The sequence below is a fragment of the Phasianus colchicus genome, chromosome 3 (assembly GCF_987193195.1).
Source record: "Phasianus colchicus chromosome 3, bPhaCol1.hap1.1, whole genome shotgun sequence".
NCBI lineage: Eukaryota > Metazoa > Chordata > Aves > Galliformes > Phasianidae > Phasianus > Phasianus colchicus.
In genome coordinates, this window is record NC_143438.1 from 2,563,053 (window position 1) to 2,584,208 (window position 21,156).

General features: G+C 40.4%; 1 protein-coding gene across 13 annotated transcripts in view; it reads right to left on the reverse strand.

The window, feature by feature from the left end:
- TNS3 (tensin 3) overlaps positions 1-21,156 on the reverse strand; it is a 212,186-nt gene that overhangs the window by 18,625 nt on the left and 172,405 nt on the right. For all 13 annotated transcript variants that reach the window (XM_090136801.1, XM_031592014.2, XM_031592016.2 and 10 more), the window contains 2 exons: positions 2,384-2,555; positions 146-789 (listed from right to left, as the gene is read on the reverse strand). In XM_090136801.1, the coding sequence (XP_089992927.1) occupies positions 146-789; positions 2,384-2,555 (816 nt within the window). The remainder of the gene's footprint in view (positions 1-145; positions 790-2,383; positions 2,556-21,156) is intronic.

Genomic DNA, 21,156 nt, shown 5'->3' on the forward strand with positions numbered 1-21,156 from the left:
TGAACTAGTGCCTCTTAGCGTAAATCAAGTCCTCCATTTTCCTTCCACTGCTTTTTAGCTCCTTTTCATTTTAAATCCCTCCTCACTGAGAGAAAAACCTCATACCATTCTGATACGTTATGCATTTCTCTGATGCAGAACCTACCTGGCACCAGGGAAGTGTTTAAAGTGTTCGAGAAATCTGGGAGAACACTTGGGAAGGGGATGCTGATTGTGCTTCCACTGTGGGGGCTTGAGAAACCACTTGAAGAAGGTGAGATGGAGGTGAAGGAACGGTCCCCTTCAGAGGATCTCTTTTTCTCTGGAAGAGGTGGTTGAGAATGTAGGTTCCCTCCAAGGCACGGATGGACTGCACTGTTCTGATTAATACGTCCGGAGGTCATAGCAAGAAAGTTTTGAGCCAAAAAGCCATCGTCTTCTGCACTTTCTACAGATGAGCTCATGGTTTTAGGAGAGATGTTAGCGTTGGCTACGAAAGTAGCTTGTTTCTCCTCTTTGGGGGAACTAATGCCCACTTTGGCCCCATTGTAGCTTCGGTAAGCCTGAGCACTGTTACTGACAGCAGGTGCTGGCTGTTGCTCTGTTGGTGATTTCTCCAGGTTGCTCAGGGTGACAACTTGCAGCCCTGGGGTTTGGAAATGAGACAAAAGAGAACCATCTTGCACAGGGTTTGAAAATTCAGAAGGCACATGATAGCTTCCTGTCGGCCTGTTGCTTTCTATTGAAAGCTGGAACAATTTGGAAGATTTAGGGCTGTTTTCAATCCAAGAATGTTCTGTCGCAAGAGAGCTGTCAAAAAAAAAAAAAAAAAGAGACAAAAATTGAACACAAAAATAAAACTGGCAAATCATTTTCTAAAAATGTCATATCAGTCTATCCTCTGGTCATTACTGAAAGCACTCACTCACTCAGGACTATCACTGATGTGTTTGATAACATGCAGGACCTGGTGATCAAGTTGGAACCAGGAACTCCCCATGCTGAATACTCACTTCTTCAGTCTAGTTCATTACTTTGTCTCATCTCACCCTCAATCCAGCCATGGTGATGATAGAGTTTCTGAGTTTGCATTGTAAGTCAGGCCATCAAATTAATCACTGTTAAAAACACTCTTCTTTCCTCCTATTTGAGAGCATTACTTTTAATATGAATTAATTCTATTAAACTGCTCAAAACATTGCTTCACAAAGCTCCTGGAGATCTATGGTGATCCACAGTGCTGGCTGAAAAAAGAGCAGTAGGAGGCAAGAATTTCTTAAGCCAGACCTGTCATCAAAGACAGATTTATGGAATAAGATTGACACTGCTACAACATTTCTTACATGCAGTGTCTCTTACATTAATTTAATACAAGGGAGAAAGGAGCTGAGATGTGGAAAAAGGGGGGTAGGTGGAGAAGGGAAGTGGAGAAAGGGGAGGGAACATCTGTACTTATCTGCAGATTAAATGAAAAAAAATGACAGGAAAGACGTTTAGAAAGAAGGGAACAAAATTTTTGAGATAAAGCTTACGGCAGGAATGCAAGCTTGATAATGACCACATTGCCTTATAAGCTCTTAACTCATATCCACTTATAATGAAATGTCACATACTTGATTCACTCATAATTACAAAAAGAAATTTCTTTCTCAGTTCAAGAAAATGAAATCTATTAGATATGAAGACAGATAGGAATCAACACACTGTAAGCCTTTAATGAGAGTTTGACACACCAACATTCCAAATGCTTACTGAGAAGAAGGAGCCAATTATTCTGAATATGAATAGTTAGCCACAAAGGAATGCTGTTGTAGAATGACAAAGAAGGAAACTATTACAGATAGACAAGTACTATTTTGTAAATTTATGTTATTAAAACTCCGTTTCAGAGCCCTACATGTTTACCTCAGTGCAACCATAATATAATAAAAATTCTCACTCTCATGAAGGGCGTCAGTTATTCACCACAAAATACACATCCTGACATTTTACTGACTATAAACATGGGCACTGCAGAGATTGCTGTCTCTCTCTCACATACAACTCATTCCAATGTAAAGGTTCACAAAATGCTTTTCAGTAAAGCATTAGAGACGTTGGTAAAAAAAAAAAAAAGCCAGCAAATAAGTATGAGCTTCTGCTAGAACATAATAAAGGAATTGAGCTATAAATCTCTGTTCATTTTTGCATTCCTAATTTATCCTTAAAACTGTGTGTTCCATCTCAAACATACAAGCAACATCTCTGAAAGAGGTAATTTCCAGATGGTGGGCAACAACATCACGACAGGTTACACATCAAAGTTGGTGGCCAAATGGTCTGCAACGAAGATTTAGATGTAACACACTGGCTGGAAACTACAGTAATGAGAACTAAACATTCAGATCAGACAATCATTTCCTACCTTTCTCCCACTGGCACAGAACTGTTACTTGAGGCTGGACATGAGGACACTAAACAGCGTTGAAAGGAAGGATCCACCTGTGTGTTGGGTCTCAGCAAAGCAGGGTTGGCGTCGATGGATTTGTCAGACACTATTGCAGGATGGTTAAGGGCTTCTGTGTAACTCTGAGATTCTGCAGCAAATGAAACAAAGTAAGAGATAAATTAAAAAAAAAACAAACAAACACATTTTTATGGGCCTTATACTGCCTGAAAGAAGGGTTTATAGAACAATTTTTCTTTTAATAGGACCATTTTTCACTTGTTTAAGCAGTAACATTTTATTTCACAACAGTGCATTGATTGCTAAAAACATCCAGGAGGAAAACAAATAGCAGAGACAAGCTGTTCTGCATTCCACAGTCCACAGTGTCAAGACAGATAATTCTAGTCAACTTTCCCATGTAACTGTACACACTGTCTGTGTTCACTTACACACCACGGTGATAGAGAACTGGAGTGTTAATCCAGTTCACTCATTCAGCCTGCTGCTGAATGTATTGGTTAGATAAGTGGACAGTGAGGTGGATTGAAATGGACCCACCTCTAAGCCTGTCAAGATCCTTCTGGATGGTACTCCTTCCCCCCAGCATGTTGAACACAGAGCTCAGCTTGGTTCTGTCAGCACACTTGCTGATGGTGCACCACATTCCCACTCCCCGAGTCACTGACAAAGATGTTAAATAGTGCCAGTCCTAATAGTGACCCCAGAGGAACACCACTCATCACTGGTTTCCACCTGGATATTGAGTGAAGACAGATCTTTGAGTGAGACCATCCAGTCAGCTCCTTATCTACTGCGTGGCCCATCTATCAAACCCTTTTCTCTCCATTTTAGACTCAAGGATGTTGCACAGGACAGTGCCAAATGCCCTGCACAAGTTCAGGTAGGGGATGTCAGCTGCACTTTCCTTATCCACCAATGCTGTAACACCATCCTAGACAGTACCTCTCAAGCACAATTTGCCCTTGGTGAAGCCATGCTGGTTGCCACCCATCACCTCTGTTTTCCACCTGCCTCAGCACAGTCACCAGGAGAATGTGCTCAGTGATCTCACTGGACACAGAGGTGAGACTAATTGGCCTACTGTTCCACTTTAACTTCTGAAAAATGGGGGTTATGCTTCCCCTTTTACCAGTCACTGGGAACTTCACCAGACTGCCACAACTTCCCAGATACAATGGATACTGGCTTAGGAACTTCACCTGCTCAGGGCTATTTGCTCAGTTCCTTATTACTGAAGAACTTTATAAAAAAAACCAATTTCTTATTTTCTTTACAGGTGCTTTGTTATAACTAGACACAGTCGAATGAGTTTGATGTTATTCTGGTATACTCTAAAGTGATTCAAAACCAGTTCACATATGCCCAGGTACAATGGCACTGTTTTCTACCGTGCAAGCTTACACATCTGAATAATTACATCTTCTAAACAGCTCTAATCACCTAAACACTTGCTGGCACAAATGAGGAGACCATAGATGAAGTAGTTCCCAAGTACTATCTCTAGAATACTAGGAATACTAGGAACATTTTAAAAGACAGACAGGAAAAACAACAACAACAAGAAGAAAGATACAGAACAACTCCACCCTTACTAAAAGTTAAGGTCTTTTCCATAAAGAAGTCTTACTAATAGTGTAAAAAAGAAAAGTTTCTTCCCGTTTCTGTGAACTCCACTGAAATAAGTGTAAGGAAATTTTTCAGTACATTTCATGGCACAGTCTGGCTCTGTTCTTATTTACATACATGGGATGCAAGGTACTTAAAAGAAATGCCTGAGATAAGAAAAGCTGCCAATCAGTCATCTGAATGAAAACAATTTGAATTCCTCACATAGCACACATACTGTACAGAACAACTACTTCAACGGATGAGGAAAGCATTAAAAAACTACCAAAATATCTTTTAACTACACCCACCTTTTGAACTAGATCCACGCCAGCCCTTAAAGTGAACTTCAAAGGAAATCCATCAGAAATGGGCACGTTAGGGAAGAATTAAGAAAATCTGTATCTGTAACAGCTCAGATATATTGTATATACTGTATACATACATTGGATATACTGTATATATGCTGTGTATTTCATACTGGTGGAAACACAGTCTTAGGTCATATTCCTCTTGAACTCAGTGGCCCTTCCAAGTATTATAAAGATTGATGTTAAGCCATGAACAATTATTTCCATGCAAGATTAAGTATTACTGCTTTATTATAACTATTATCTGAGGAAAAAAAAATATTTAGTTGAATGTGGGTTGGTCAAATTGATGTGTATCTGATGACCACCTGAGCTTCCCTAGGAATACAACCTTCTGTAGGCTAAATACAGCTGGACCTACTGAGAACTGCAGCTGTAAGAAAACACATCTTAAGTGTAACAGACATCTCATCTCTGCATACAAACCTCGAGACAGATGCCTCCCAATTATAATGCAGGTTGAGATGACTCTGCTACAAAATAGGAGAGGCTAATGCTTCTCCTGCAGATGGGAACCACAATCACAGGTTTAACTCCAATTGCTTATTTTTGTCCATGCCTCTGTGCCTTGGTATCAGACTACGCTGGGGAGCCAGTGGAATTCAGTAACAAAAAAATCTGGGGGGAGGAAGGGGAGAGGAGCTTCTTATGAAATAATATTTAAATCTTCTCCATTGCTATGCAATCTTAGGTATGTGAACAAGACCTGACCTAAAGCATTTATAGATAGCAAAGCACTCCCACCACTAACAGAACTTGCTTGAAATAATAAACTAAGACTCAAATCATCCTTGTCTCAGGCCATGGGTTGTTGCTATTATCTTTACAGCATGGAGGCTGCAAAATGGAAGGACCACTGTGATGCTGACTAACACTGCCTTTTTTTTTTTTTTTTTTACACAAGCACAGGAGTGGAAAACCACAAGCAGCCTGGTATGTAATCTGCAAAGCAAACAAAAACTCTGTACAACTATTTCCCAGCTAGAAATAAGGGTATCTGAAAGGCACTTCCCATGAAAGCAGCTTTGTTTATATTTCAATTAAAAACAAGCTTGTGAATATTTCAGCTATGCCCTCTTCATTGTCTGATAGAGTTCACAGTCACCAGTCAGCTGTTAACCCTTTACTGTGCAATCTTACAGTTTCTTTCCTGTATAAATGGTATGAACTCCTCCCACACGTTTGCTGCAAATTACTGGTGCTTCCTGCTGCAGGTCTTCTTATTTACACCAGTCATGTCCAGCCTGCAGCCCAGCACAGCTCGATTTGAGGCCAGGCCCCCACCTCACCACCATCATGGGACGCCCAGCAGCCTGACCTGGCCCCAGCACACAGCCCTCACTCCGCAATGACAAAACAGCAGTGTGCTATTAACTCTGTCTGGACTGAAAACAAGGCAGAGAAAGCAGTGCAGTACAAATAATTTTATGGATTTTGATACATTGACAGCCGTACTGTCTGTGTTGATACAGGAATCTGAGAACAGGTTTCAAGATTGAAAGGAAGTTTTCTACTTTCTGTGTATATTTGAGACTCCATTTTCAGCCAACGTACTTGCTTACAAATTTTCAAATTGAATGCATTGAGTTGCAAGCAGATATTCAACCCAAAACTCTGATCATGTCTCTCTATTGGACTTTAATAAGCCCTATCTTAGCAGAGAGAAATATCCTTCATTTCACAACCGCATCTTATTCATGTCATCATTTTTTGGCAGTATGTGCATTTGTGAACAACTGTTTTCAAGGATGATGCACAGGAAATGTAAAATCTCATTAAAAATCTCTGACAAAAAAGGCAATTTCTCTTTACTGTGGAGCACAGGTAAGCCCCCAAAAATTGAACACCCATAGTTCACACCATTAGCTCTCTTAGCAGACCAACAGCAGTACAACTCCCTACCTGAAGAAAGAACATCACAAAACCAAGCTCCTGTTCACATCTCTTCAAGTACTCGGGTCAAACCTGACTTTATTAAATATACCTGCACTTCCTAAAGCTGAACAACAGCTTTATAAACAAAATCTAAGTAATGGACCCTTTGCAAAATATATATCAGTAAAAAGTGACACTCAGAAGAACAGAAATACCATTGTGCCTCTGTGCATTTTAGAAGAAGTCCAACTCACTATTCTATCACCTCACGTTGAAGAGAAGGAACAAAAGCTACTAAAAGCTGCAGAATTCTTCTAATTGTAAATAGAAGCTTTTGGAAGCACCCAGGAGGCAGACATATAAAATCAAGATGTTACAGATTAACTACTATTTGAATTCACTAGATGTCTGGTCTGAAAGTTAAAAAAAAAAAAAAAAGAGAAAATTTTAAAAAATAAAGAGAACACAAAGACAAGAGGAAAAGGAGAAAGAAGTAGAAAAGGAGGGATAAGGGGAAAAGAGAGAATTTACAGAAGTTGAAAAATGAAAAACAAAATAAAACAGAGTGGCTTAACCCAAGAAAACATTCCATATAAAAGAAATGTAAAAGCATTCAACTTACTATTTGTTGTAAGAAGCTGAGCTGCACAACCACCCCAAGACTTTTGAGACAGTGGTCCAACAGCAGCAGCAGCAAAGTAAAACGAGCTGTCATTCCCAAACACTTTGTGTTTTAAGCAGGCCCTCATTCAATCCAAAATTTGTATTCCTTTTTGAGAGAAAGTGATAGCTAACCTGTTTGCATGCATTTGAAATTTTCGGTCAAAATCCTCAGTTACTTCTTTTGGGAAAAGGAAGTTCAAAGGCACCATTCTGCTATCTGAAGCCTGAAGTGGCCTCTCTTGAATTATCTCAAGGCAGTCTAAAAGTTGAATGGACATAGAAAAGCCTGTTCACCTAAAGAATGCCAAATAGCTGAACTGCTGCTTAAACAACAGCAAAAAGCTAAGTACTGAGAAATTTACAAAGTAATACGTAAACTACCTTTTGACAAAACCTTTGATAACTTGCATCAGCAATGAATTAATCTCTGTGTTGACAAGACTCATTCAGAAATTCCTCCACTTCCATCTCATTGTTCACGTTAACCTGTTACCTTAAGAGCAGGCACTGTCTCAGATGAAACCAGGACAAGGGGAGGGCACTGTGCATTGCTGACCCCACTTCTCATGCCTGCCACACACATTCAGTCCCAACGAAACCCACGTGTATTACATTAAAGGTGCTTGTGCCACTTGATGAGTGAAACTCAGTGATTACCGATATTCTAACCCAGCTCATGTCTCAAAAGAAAACGGGACTCAAAAAACAACAAAAAAATCGTGGGTAAAGGAGAAGTGTTCAGTGATAAATGGACAGATGAGTACACTTCTGTCGAGACAGATAATACGGCACTGTGCTTAATTTGTAAGGAAATCACATCAGTTTTCAATGATTACAATCTGAAGAGACTTTATATGCAAAACGCGCTGCCAAATTTGAAGCATATCAAGGAATATTTTGCAAATACAAAATCGTGGAACTGTAAGAAGTCTGACGTCTCAACATTTTTATTTTTAAATGACTTATAACTCAAACAGGCACTACTGTAAAAGCTATTTCTGTGGTAGCAAACTGATTGCAAAAAAAATCTGCTGTTTACTGATGGTGAGTACATGAAGCAACACATGGGGAGCACTGCAGATACCACTTAACCTGATTAAAAAAAAAAAAAAACCACACACACAAAACCAACAGATTTTTCTAAAATCATTTTGTCTCACCAGACTATTGCCAGGCAAACTGAGGAAACAGAAAAACCTGCTGAAAGAAATTTGGAGAGAAAACTGCCAGTTTCAAATTCCATGCTTTGGCCTTCTGATGCTACAAATACGGCTCAACGTGCCGTTTCTATTAGAGGTACTGACAATAAATGTAGCATCACTGAAGAAGCAATTTCTTTGGTGCCATTAAAAGGCACAACTAAATCCCTTGGTTTGCACAGAGCAGTAGAAATTACAAGAAAGCAGTTCTCTTTGTCAGCACACCCACACAGCTACCGATGGTGCCCTGACAAGGGCTGGTAAAAAAGAGGAACTCAGCCATTTAATAGAAGATGATGCAATTGCTGGTGGCAACTCACGTTTGATGTAATATCACTGCTTCACACACCATGAAAATGAACGTGCTTTAAAAATGGATGGTGTCATGCAAATCATCACAAAGCTGTGAATTCCATATGGCCCAAGGGACTGAATCACTGCCAGTTCCAGGAGCTCCTTAGAAGTAATTAATGTCAGTTAGGGGGACATCATTACTTTTGTTAAGTAACGTGGCTAAGTCGGGCTAAAATGCAAAGATGATTTTAGGATTTGCAAAATAAAATCCAGTCCCCTTATGGAATCAAAAGGAAACTTGTGACAGAACTTGGGGATGAAAAATGGCTCACAGATTTAGCATTTTGGGGGGATCTGAATGCTCATTTGAGCCATTTAAATGTGCATCTCTTCAAGGAGAAAAATCAACTTATCTGTGCCGTGTTTCAAACAATTACAGAATTCAAAATCCAATTTAAATCATGGTAATCTCTAGTTATGGCAAATTATTTTATGTACTGTAATACACTGGGTAAACATGGTCTCAAGAAAACAAGGTCAAATATCCCATCAGTTTTATGGGAAAACTGCTCTCTTTTTTTTATTTTTTAGTGTTTTAGTAAAAAATATTAAAAATAAAATAAGTTTCATTATTTATATCCAGTAACTATGTAATATATGAAGACTACTGAATATATGAAGACTACTGAAAGTAATGTCTCCTATTTTATTATGTTGACTCATGATGTCAGAGGCAGATGCTGGTGGCATGGCAGTAGAGGTTGAGCCTTCCCCCAGTATTCGACTGATGGTAGCAGAAAGAAAGAGACAAAACGGCTCCTGACATGGAAATGAGTACGAAGCAAAATTGCATAACTGAATTCCTCCACGTGGAAAAAAATGGCACTCATTTACATTTTCCAACACTTGCTGAGTATTTATGGAGACCAAACAGTCTCCATAAACAGGAAGTTAGCACACTGAGGTGGTGGGTGGAATGTTTCTGCAGTGACAACATGAAAGACGAACCTTGTTCCAGCAGCCACATACTGCTGTCACTGCATAATCCATGAGGAAATGGTTTTGGACCTGCTCTGAAAGCTGGACACTCACAAATCCATGGGACCTGATGGACTGCACCCTAGAGTGCTGAGGGAGTTGGCGGATGTGTTTGCCAAGCCACTCTCCATCATCTTTCAGCAGTCCTGGCTAACCAAGGATGTCCTGGGGACTGGAGACTGGCAAATGTGACACCCATCTTCAGAAAGGGCTGGAAAGATGATCCTGGTAGCTACAGACCTATCAGTCTCACCCGGTGCCGGGGAAGGTCATGGAATTTATAGTCTCAGGAGCCATCACAGTTAAAGGTCAGTCAAGGAATCCGTCCTAGTCAGCACAGGTTCACAAATCATGGGTTCATGATCCTGCTTGACAAACCTGATTTTGTTCTATGGCAAGGTGACACACTTAGTGGATGAAGATAAGACTGCTGAAGTGGTCTACCTGGACTTCAGTAAAGCCTTTGACACTGTCCCCCACAGCATCCTTGTGTACAACCTGGCTGCCCACAGTTTGGATAGGCATGCACTCCGCTGGGTGAAACACTGGCTGGATGGCTGGGCCCAGAGAGCTGTGGCCAATGGAGTTAAATCCAGTTGGCAGCCAGTCACAAGTGGTGTCCACCAGGGCTCAGTTCCAGGGCTACTCCAATTTAACATTTTTATTAATGATTTTGATGAGGGGATTGAGTGCAGCCTCAGTAAGTTTGCAGATGACACCAAGTTGGGAGGGAGTGTTGAGAGGAGAAAGGCACTACAGAGGGACCTGGATAGACTGGATTGATTGGCCAAGGCAAACTGTATGAGTTTCAATAGGGCCAAGTGTTGGGTCCTACATTTTGGTCACAACAACCCCAGGCAACCCTACAGGCTTGGGGAGGAGTGGCTGGAAAGCTGCCTGTTGGAAAGGGACCTTGGTGTACTGATGGACAGTCGGCTGAATATGAGCCAGCAGTGTGCCCAGGTGGCCAAGAAGGCCAATGGCATCCTGGCTTGGATCAGGAATGGTGTGGTGAGCAGGACTAAGGAAGTCATCCTGCCCTGGGCTCGGCACTGGTGAGGCCTCACCTCGAGTGCTGCATTCAGTTTTGGGCACCTCGGTACAGAAAGGACATGGAGGTGCTGGAGCAGGTCCAAAGAAGGGCAAGAAGGCTTGTGAAGGGCTTGGAGAATATGGCCTATGGGGAGAGACTGAAGGGACTGGGGCTGTTTAGTCTGGGGAAGAGGAGGCTGAGGGCGACCTTACTGACCTCTTCAAACACCTGAAAGGTGATTGCAGAGAGAGTGGGGTTGGTCTCTTTTCACTGGTGACAGGAAAAGGGAAATGGCCTTAAGTTGCAGCAGGGGAGGTTTAGGTTGGATATCAAGACAAACTTCTTTACAGAAAGGGTAGTTAAACTCTGGAATAGGCTCCCCAGGTAGGTAGTTGAGTCACCATCCCTGGATGTGTTTGAAAATCATTCATATGTGGTGCTCAGGGACATGATTTAGCAGTGGGTTGGTAGAGTTAGGATAGTACGGTCAGGTTGAGGTTGGACTTGATCTTGAAAGACTTTTCCAACCTGAGAAATTCCATGATCCTATTCCATGAATATGAGGCTGAAAGTGACAGTTTCCTTATCACATCATTACCAGTGAAAAGATGTGGTGTCACCACCACAAGCTGAAATCAAAAGTCCAAGATGCAACCCTCAGTGATGTTTGCTGTCTTTTGGGATAGGAAAGGGATGTTCCTTCTGAACCTCCAAGTACCCAGACAAATAATCAACTGATCACTCTACAATGCAACACAGACTAAGTTGATGGCTTGAACTTCCAGAGTCAAGCCAGCAAAGAAAGAGAATCTTTCTCTTGCAACACAATAACGTCAGGCTCCATACCAGTTTGAGGACCAAGGAGCACATTACTAATCTTGGCTGCACTGCTCTACCACACCCACCAAACAGTCCTGTCTTGGTGCTTTTTGACTTCCATCTGTTTGGGATGATGAAAGACTGATGTGGGCAACATTCTTCTAGCAACAACACTATCACAGCAGCTATGAAACAGCGGGTCACTTCTGCTGGTACAGATTTTTACAAGTGCAGCATGCAGACTCTTGTACATCACTTGCTAAAGTGCATTGCTAATGACGCTGACTATATTGAAAAAACGATGTTTTACAGCTGGGAATGTGCTATATCAAGTAGTACTATTGGGCTTCTTGTATCAGTTGTCGTTTCCATGGAAACAAATAGGAGGCATTACTTTCAGAGTGACCTACACATTTTATATGTGGCCCAAGACAATTCATCTTCACTCAGTACGGCCCAGGCAAGCTAAAAGGATTTCCTGACTAATTCATCTGCAAATACAGAAGTGAATATAGTGGAAGAACTGGCATCTGATCTCATTTCTTTTTGAATGGTAGCACTCCATTAAGAGTTACAAGAACTGGCTTCCCAGGAGAGGTGGCCATGTTCCATGAACAGTATCTACCATTCACTCAGGATTCACCTTGGATTTGTCCTACCAAACAAACATTCTCGAGTCTGTCTTCCATCTGAAATGCTTCTGAAAAATGCATGCCATATCCTCCAGCACAAAACACTCTGTGTCCCTCTGAAACTTGGCTCTAACTGCAATGCTGAAATGCTCATTCATCCATCCCTCATCTAGTGAACTGCAAGTTTCTATGACAAAAGTCTCTTCTGATCCAGTTTTGTTTTATTCAGGAGACTAAAGGTCAAAAGATCACTACTTTCCTTTTGCAATATTAATTTTTAGTCCTCGTTACTCGCGTTATTCTGTCATTCACTTGATTTTTTATTTTTTTCTTTTAAACAGAAGATTTAGACTGAAATTAGAGCAGAGGAGTTTAAACATACAAGGAAAGGTAGGGCAAGGATTCAAGAGAACTCTAGCCTACGGTATTAAGCATTAAAACAACTTGTGCACACTGGATGGTGCACGGTTTGAAGTACATTCTGTCTTACCTATACAGCAGATGAAGATCTGAAAACACATTTTACCTGACGAAACCTCTCTCATACATTTACAGCATAAAAAGTTGAAAAAGCTTCATCAACGAAAATAAATTTAAAAAAAAAGGATGAAATGAAAGAAAGTTCTTATGTGTCAAAGAGAAGAAATCTGATTCTTCTCTTTGTTTCCTGCAGTTTCTCAATCTGCAGGAAGCTCTCTTAAAAATAAAAGGCACAAAGTCATACGCAAGGACACAGAAGAGAAACAATGAGCGAATGAAAAATACACCAGTAAGCAACATACAGAGTTAATTACCCTCAGTAGATATTTTGCTTATTTTTTCAATAACGAAAATGCTAAGGAAAATACTACAAGCAAAAAATAAAATAAAATAAAGTAAAATAAAATAAAATAAAATAAAATAAAATAAAATAAAATAAAATAAAATATCACAATTTTACAGGGAAAATAAAAGAAGAATATGAAAGAAAGTTTTAGCAGAAGTAGATACAGATGTGCTAAATCCAGCCAGCTGAACTGGATGAAGCAAAAAGGAGTACACAACTCTAATCATACAGTCTGGGGTAGCAAAGGCCGAAGATACTACGTAAAAACAAACCCTGGAAATAGTCATTATATGAAGAAAGGATTTAGCTTCCTGCAACAACTAAGATATATTTAGATTTTTCAAAGCTGCTCTAACTCTCATTCAGAGTTAAATTTCCATAAGCTGTTGTTAGCCAAACGCTACCATTATTTTTTAAACGTTTCAAACACTAAGAGCAAGTTTCAAACTACAAGAAGTAAGAAGCCAGGTACAGAGGGGAAAGCACTAGTTGCTGCCTTGGCCTTAATAAAAACTATTAAAAGCACTTTATTTGGCATTCTTGCTCAGAAGCTGAGGAAACAGCCTGAACAAAAGGGCTGAAAATTGGCTGAACTGCCAGGCCCATATGGTTGTAACTAAAAGCTTGATGCCCAGTTCATGAACAGTAATAAGCAGAGTAGCCCTAATTAATTTGGTATCGGCACTTGGATTATGAGACGCAGTGCCCTGTCAACAAATTTGTTGATGGCACTAAATTAGGAGAGTGGTTTGCCCAATTAATGGTTAAGAGGGCTCCTAATGAACTCGAGGACCATACTGACAGATATCTTACTTAAGTTAATGTGAAAAAAAGAAGAAAAAAAAAAAAAGAATCTGTAGGTGAGGTAGAACAAGCCCTTGCAATAATACAGGTTTGGATGTAACTAGAATTTAGCAGACCTGCTGAAAAGTTGTAGCACCTATCAGACTGAAAGTGAATCTTCAGTTTGCTCTCATCACAGGTGAATGGTGTGTCTGCTCTAGGGATCACAGGCAAACTGTTTGCACCTGTGCCCCCCAGATGACCAGAAGGGATGAACCAAGGGTGGAGCCTGGGCCAGGCTCCTCATATAAGGGCGAGCCACAGGAAAGAAAGAATTTTTTGTACCTATGCTATTTCCTGAGAAGGTGTGCTGTATAGCTACAGATCTCCTTCACCAGCTGGGTGAGTTCAGCTTTTTTTTTTTTTTTCCCCCTACATGTGACTATCATCCTACCTGGGAATACTTTACCTGCTGTTCCTAAGAGCCTGTCAGAAGCAGTTTTGCTTCTTTGTCAGCAGAACAGTACCAAACTTTAGAGATTGGTATTCTAACACATGGTCAGAATAAGACAGCATAGAAGAATAAAGTAGGTTTTTCTTCTGTTTTACTGTTTCACATTACATGGTTGAAACGTGTAGTGGAAATGCTAAGCTGGTGATTGAGCATGTGGTAGGAAGGCAGGGCTAACCCAGGAGAGCTTAGGTACATGCAGTGCACCTGAGAGACTGGAAAAGGTGGAGCCGAGGATCCACCCTTCCCAGACCTCATTGAAAGGCTGACAGTGGAGGCAAGGGTATTTTTTCTGGAGATCTTTGCCTACCTGAGGACCTTATAGGCCTTCTGAAGGTAAGTGGTTTCTTTTCTTTACTTTTCCCTTAGTTTTGTGCCTACTACTGTTGTGTCTGAATGGATCCTCCCTTGCTGTAGCCTGCAGTCTTGCTGCTCTGCTGTCTTGTTGCACTTGTCCTTGTTTTGTAAGCTATTTCTCTGTTGCCCTGTAATCAGCTGGTTTTTATGCACATCAATGAGCTTTTCTTTGCAGTTGTCCTTGTGAGTGAAATGCATGTGCAATCACAGGGTCAGCTGCTATTTCTTTCCTCTACTTCTCAGAAACCTACTTCTAACAACCAGATTACAACCCCTGCAACAGCATAACAAAACCTTTTTTTCCTTTCTATCCTTGTGAAGGAACAGACAGAGTAATTATTCCTTGGAGATTCTGCTAACCTCTGTTTGAGTAGGTTGGCTTTCTTTGCTAGTCACCAAATCAGGTGGGTGGAACCTGCAGGATAACAGAACCTATGGCTCTAGCATCCACATACTACCTGCTGCACTAGCAAGAGCAGCTTCATTTAATCTCCCTGACAAGGGTCTCACTGGAACACATACTTTTCTCTTACAAAAAAGACAATGATAACCATGGGGGAGCTGACCACCAGGGAAATAATACAACAAATCTGGAGAGATAATAAATGATTTCAGTGATGTTTAACAGTTAAAATCCAAACTGCTAGCAACTAGAGGTAAGCTATGCTGTTGTACTGAAGGCTGCTGGCTTACTTCATGCTATTATTTATAGTGTGCACTTAAAAACTGTTAACTATGTTATGGGAAACTTCCAGATGTGTTACAAGACAAAAAAAAAAAAATCAATTTTTGCCTTATGTATGAAGAAAACTTGCATAATCCATGTTGCCCCTTGAGGAAACATCCTCAGCATAGTAGCTCTCCTCAAGTACTGGGCAAGTAAGGTTGTCTGTATACCACTTCCACACATTCCAGCCTGATAGCAAGATGCACGACAGAAGTGTGTACACAGTAGGATATGCCCATGTTCCATGGCTCTGACATCCTGCAGTGGCCCCCAGGGGCTCCTGTGAGTAACAATCAAATACAAGGTCTGGAGCTATGCCAGTCATCAACATATCTCCAGGCAACTCCAGGATCAGAGAATGAATTGCTATTATCCTCTACCCTTGTATTCACAGAGATAAGTTGTCATTTTGATAATACTTATTAGATCCCTGCTTCACAGTCCCTATCCTGAAAATTCTGCTCTCTTGCATTTGTGAGAAAATAACCGTTCCCTGACAGACACTTACACTGTTCACAAACACCTAATATCACTGACTCACTCAGAAATACTGAAATAGAACTAAGCTGTATTTGTCAAAGAGTTTGCAACGCATCTTTAAAGCAGTGAGATGTGCATCATGGCTTCCTGAAGGAGTTTTTAGATTAATTTCACTCTTATTTCCCCAAGTAGTGCTGAGGAAGAAAAAAAGCCTTCTCTTGGGACAGAAGCATGTGACTTCTCATGTATTTTGAAAGCTCTTACAGATGGTCTGTTATTGACTTTAAGCATAACTTTGCTGTCTTGGGAATGCAGATCAGCTGCTGAGGTATCTTTTCAAGTCATCTGGCTCACACGCAGGCGTAAAATGTGACAGTTACAATAATACTCTTTAGGAGAGAGCCACTAATATAGTTGTCATTTCATAATGTGTAAGGAGTACTACTATTCTGCCTTGGAATTCAGCATGTTATTCTGCAATGAACAAAACCAAGCCATTAGGAAATAATTATTAACGTGACTGTACTCTTCACAGCAAAATAATTCTGTCATCAAAGCTAGCCAGTTCCATTCTTAGTAGCTTATCTCATCACGGAATTTCAGGTATTCCCTTTGCTGAACACGACAGTTTGCCTCAAACCACTGCAGTTTTAGAAGGAAAACATAATCCTTAGGAGTAAGAAGTACACTAACTGGTACCTTAAAAATGAAGAGGACTGTTTTTCAAGCAGAATGTCCTAGAAGTCTTCAAGAAAACAGCGACAAAAAATGTTTGCTCTGTGCTCTGAAGTTAACTGGTTATTAAAACTGCTTGAGATGTGGGAAATGCAGGCTTGAATTGCCTTACCTGAACTGAAAGATGTAACTTGCACCTACTGACAGCTCTGCTGAAAAAGACAGTTTGGAGGAGGGGCTAGCAAAGCAGAGTAAATATTAACTAAACAAAGCAGGGACTCAGTTCAGGGCTGATTCCTGAAAGCAAGCACCAACATCAATCAGTGGAATTTTAAACTTCACGGTATGATTCTATTTACTCTTTCTAGGTGGAAAACAGGGTTAGAGAAATTCTGAATTATTGCTTCAACCTAGTCAGCAGGCACCAGATGTCCAAGTATGCTGCTTGTGTTGTCTGAGAAATACTTACCTAACAATAGGAATAGAAGTAACAAAGCGGATGTTCAGACCTGATACTGATTGTCTCACTTTGGCCTTGCTCTCCTAAAATACTGCCAAAATTCAATTTGTTCACCTTTCTGGAGTCACTTGCTAAATGGCTAAACAGAGCCACCTCCAGCCTCAATATGAAAAACAGGGGGCTGCTTTTTAGCTTTTAGGTAGGATACCTGAACCATTTTTTTGTCTCAGAACAACAACAAATTTGATTTTTTTTTTTTTTTAAGGATTCTTCTAATAGCCTGGAATTAAAACTGATCAGAACAAATTCTGTTCAGTTACTCTTCGGTGTTGCTCCTTATTGTGTAACAAGATTGAGAAGTAATGTTATTATGTGTTTTCTTGTTCTGTCTGTTAAGTGCTCGGTAATTTTTCATAAGAAATACATATAAATAAGCATCAGCTAATGGCTGAATGGAAAATCTCTTTTCATTAAGGCTGTTAGAATCAGGCCTTTGAAATATCTAGCACCCTGGATGTTATAACATGTTTAATGTATGCAAAACGAAGAAGGAAGAGCATGTGAAATTGCTCATTCAGGAAAGGCTTGTGCTTATGAAGTCTCTTCATTTTTCCTTCTTTTGGAAGGAAATTTTAATTCATCATAGCCTTACGAGGAACCTCTCAGAGGACCAGAAGGAATCAGTCTAGATAAAGTTTCTATATGTAGTCAGCAATTACATATGTCCCAGACAAACACCTTTCCTTTTACTTCAGAAAGGAAAGACATTAAGTTCTTTGCTGACAGAAATCCAGCCTCACCAGGCTTGCAAGTCCTGCTTTATGCCCTGTCATTCTGTTAACAATCACCAAAAAAATGCTCATAAAGACAAAACTCTGTTTCTGTCAAGCTTTGCAATTTCTTTGTGAGGTTCAAACGTTGCTACTTAATACATAAAGCCTATTTTTTTCCCCTTTCTCTTCACTATTTGTTACCAGTATAGAAGTATACAACATGGAAGTCCCTCCTCGTCCCGCAATTACACAAGTGAGCTCAGGAAGCTCCTGCAGCATATTGCACCGCAGGCAGACCTCTCTGACTGAACTGCCAAAGCGGTTTGTCTTTTTTAACCCCTGCCTTCCCCCCACTTCAGGTACACAGAGCAGACTGCGTTTCGCTCCGTACTGCGCAGTGATGAGAACTTGGCCAGGAAAACACAGAAGCCCCGGAAAGTGAGTTTTCTTATTGAGGAAAGCAAACAAGAAAGGAGAGCAGGAAACCAAGAACATACCTATGGAGGCCATCATGATAGAAATTCTCTCGTGAAGCACGGGCTGTGCAAAAACTTTATTCAGAACAGGAAAAAAAAGGGCTTCCTCTTGTTGAGCTGATTGCACTGCATTCTTTCTGCAGCTCAGAAGAGCACAGCGGCCAGGCGAGCTACTCCACCACAGGGAGGCTTGTGAAAAGCCATTCTTCACATTAAAATACCAATCGCTCTACCCAATGTGTTAAAACTTCATGACAAAGAGGATTCCAGTGTCTGCACTGAAAGAAAACCAGACTCTCTCTGAACGAAGTCAGTCATTTGAAGACAGACAGAGTTTGCTCCATCCAGACAGAAAATAATACCCGGACAGCTTGGGCTAGCGCTGCTGCTCACTGTTCCAGCCAGACTGCCCATTCAGTCTATTTGTGTTCTGCTAACTCCACCTCATTTGAATTAGACTTTTTTTAAACCTCTCTTTCCCCTCCCCCAGACTCCTGCTCACAGTTTTCTTTAGCCCTGCTCCTGAGATACTTCCCAATTCGTTTTTGTCAGTCAGCACACAATGCTCACAGCTCTTTTCTTTGGTGACTCTCAGCACACAAAGCGTGTGGGGTTTGTTTGTTTGTTCATTTATTATTAAGCAGAAACCCAATTCTCTTAGCTTTCCACTTAATTTGACCTCTCAGATTTGCTTCCTTCAGAAAGAAACACAACATGAAACTGTGAATCTAAATGATTTTTAATGTGGACTGTATTTCAGCTGCTGCATAATGCCAAATTATCTCAACGCTGATAAATTTAGTATCCAAGCTCTGAATAAAGTCTGACTCACTTCCCAATCCTTCTTTGACAAAATACCACGTGTAACCCTACGGTACTGCATTCAGCATCACCCCCAACAGTGTTCAGAGTAGTTTTATTTGCAGGTCAGGAAAACGAGTGGAAACGCTGCAGTGCTACGATGGGCAGCACACTTCCTGTTCAGATTGTCCCAGGGCACCAGACTTTCTGAAAGGATGAATACAGGAAATGACTTGATATGGACAAAAACAAACAGGGCAATTTAAAGCTTTCCTGTAACTAATTACTCAATTGCTTTCAAATTTTGAAAAGCAAAGTACTTGCAACACGCACGCTGCACCATTTTGACAACTTGGAAATACACACATTGGCTTGATTACAGGGATGAATACTAGCAAATTAACTATAATTTTGTTTTCTGTCACAGACCAAAAGGTACACTTGAACTATTTGTTCTAAGAATATTCACTCCTATCAGCTATTTCTATTCGACAATTTCATAATGGAACACCCAGGACACACAAATAGGGAGGACAGATTGTGACAAACACCAGACTAATCAGGGAAAAAATGAGGGACAATCTCTGTCACAGAGACAGAACAGAGTATTATCCACAAGTGCCAATAACTACTTTGAGTAATTTATTACACAATTACACTTTGTTTTTCACGACTCCTGGAAGAGAGAAATGCAGATGAACACACTCTTCAAACTCCTATAAACAGTGACTATTAGCAAAAATTGCTTTCAGTAGAAAGCATTCTCAATGATGCATAGAGTACTATATTCACAAGCAACACGTGAATGTCCAATTTCCTTTCTGATTTGCAAGTCTGAAAAGCTTTTTATTGTTTGGCTATTTAGCATTTGCTGAAATGGAACAGAATATTGACAGTAACATAAGAATTGTTAGAGACAACATGTGAAGGCTCAGTTAGTGAAAAAACATTCATTTTCAAAGCTGTGTACCATTGTAATATATGCAAAAAATAGATTTGTAATATATATACAAATATATATGTATATATGCAGTATAGATGCAAAATAGATGCAATATATATGTATATATATGTAATATATGCAAAAAATGTAATTGTGAATACATTTGAGGCACTAAGGAATCTAAAAGGGCTGAGAGAAGAAAGCAATAAAGCCTTAAATAATACAAGTTATTTTTCATCTGTAGTCAGATGAAATATTTCAGGATTAAATTCTTAAAGGGCAGGAAAATATATTTCTCTTTTCTGAGAAGACCATGAATAAGTATCACCTTAACTCACAAGCATTTAATTACAGACTAGAATAGAATAGTTCACTTAGAAAGGATCATCAAATCCAACTTCCTGAACACCACAGGGATAACCCAAAGTTAAAGCATACTATTAAGACCAAAATCCAAATGCCTCTTTAGCACTGACAGGGGCATCAACCATCTTGCCTGAAAGCCTGTTCCAGTGTTTGACCACCCTCAAAATAAGTAAGTGCTTCCTAATATCCAGTCTGAACCTCTACAGCTTTGTGCCATTCCACAGGTCCTTGGTTACCAGGCTGAAGGGATCATTTTCCCTCCTCAGAGAGGACAGAGAGCAACAAGGTCACCTCTCAGCCTCCTTTTCTCCAGACAACCCATGTGTCCTCAGCCTCTTCTAACAGGACGTGCCTTTTACCACTGTTACCAGCTTTACTGCCCTCTTCTGGATGCTTCCAAAGAACTTAACTACTTTTTTGAATACTGTATACAGTATTCAAGGTGAGGAAGCACCAATGCTAAACACAACAGGAGAATCATATCCTTTGACTGGCTGGCTGTGCTGTGTTTAATGCAAACCAAGATGCAGTTTATCCCCTTGGCTACCAGGGCACTCTGCCGGCTCATGCTGACCCAGCTGTCATCAGCACCACCAGGTCCCTTTCTGTTGAGATGCTCTCCAATCACACATCTGCATCTGACATTGCCTCATCCCAGGTAAAGAACTTGGCATTTTAATTTGTTGAACTTCATGTCATTGATGATTGCTCAATGATCTGATTTATCTAGGTTCCTTTCTACAGGGCTTCTTGTCTCTCCAGTGAGTTAACAGTACCTCCCAGTTTAATGTCACCAGCAGGCTTGCTGATGCATTCCAATCCTGCATCCAGATAATTGACAAAAATGTTGAATGGGACTGACTCTAGAACTGAGCCCTGGGGAAAACCTCTAGTGACTGTCTGACAGCCAAATGTAGCCCCACTCATTAGAACCCCTTGAGCTTCACTGCTGAGCCAGGTGACCCAGAGTAGCATGAGACTGTTTATCTCAGGGGTGGACAATTTCATAGGACAATTTAAA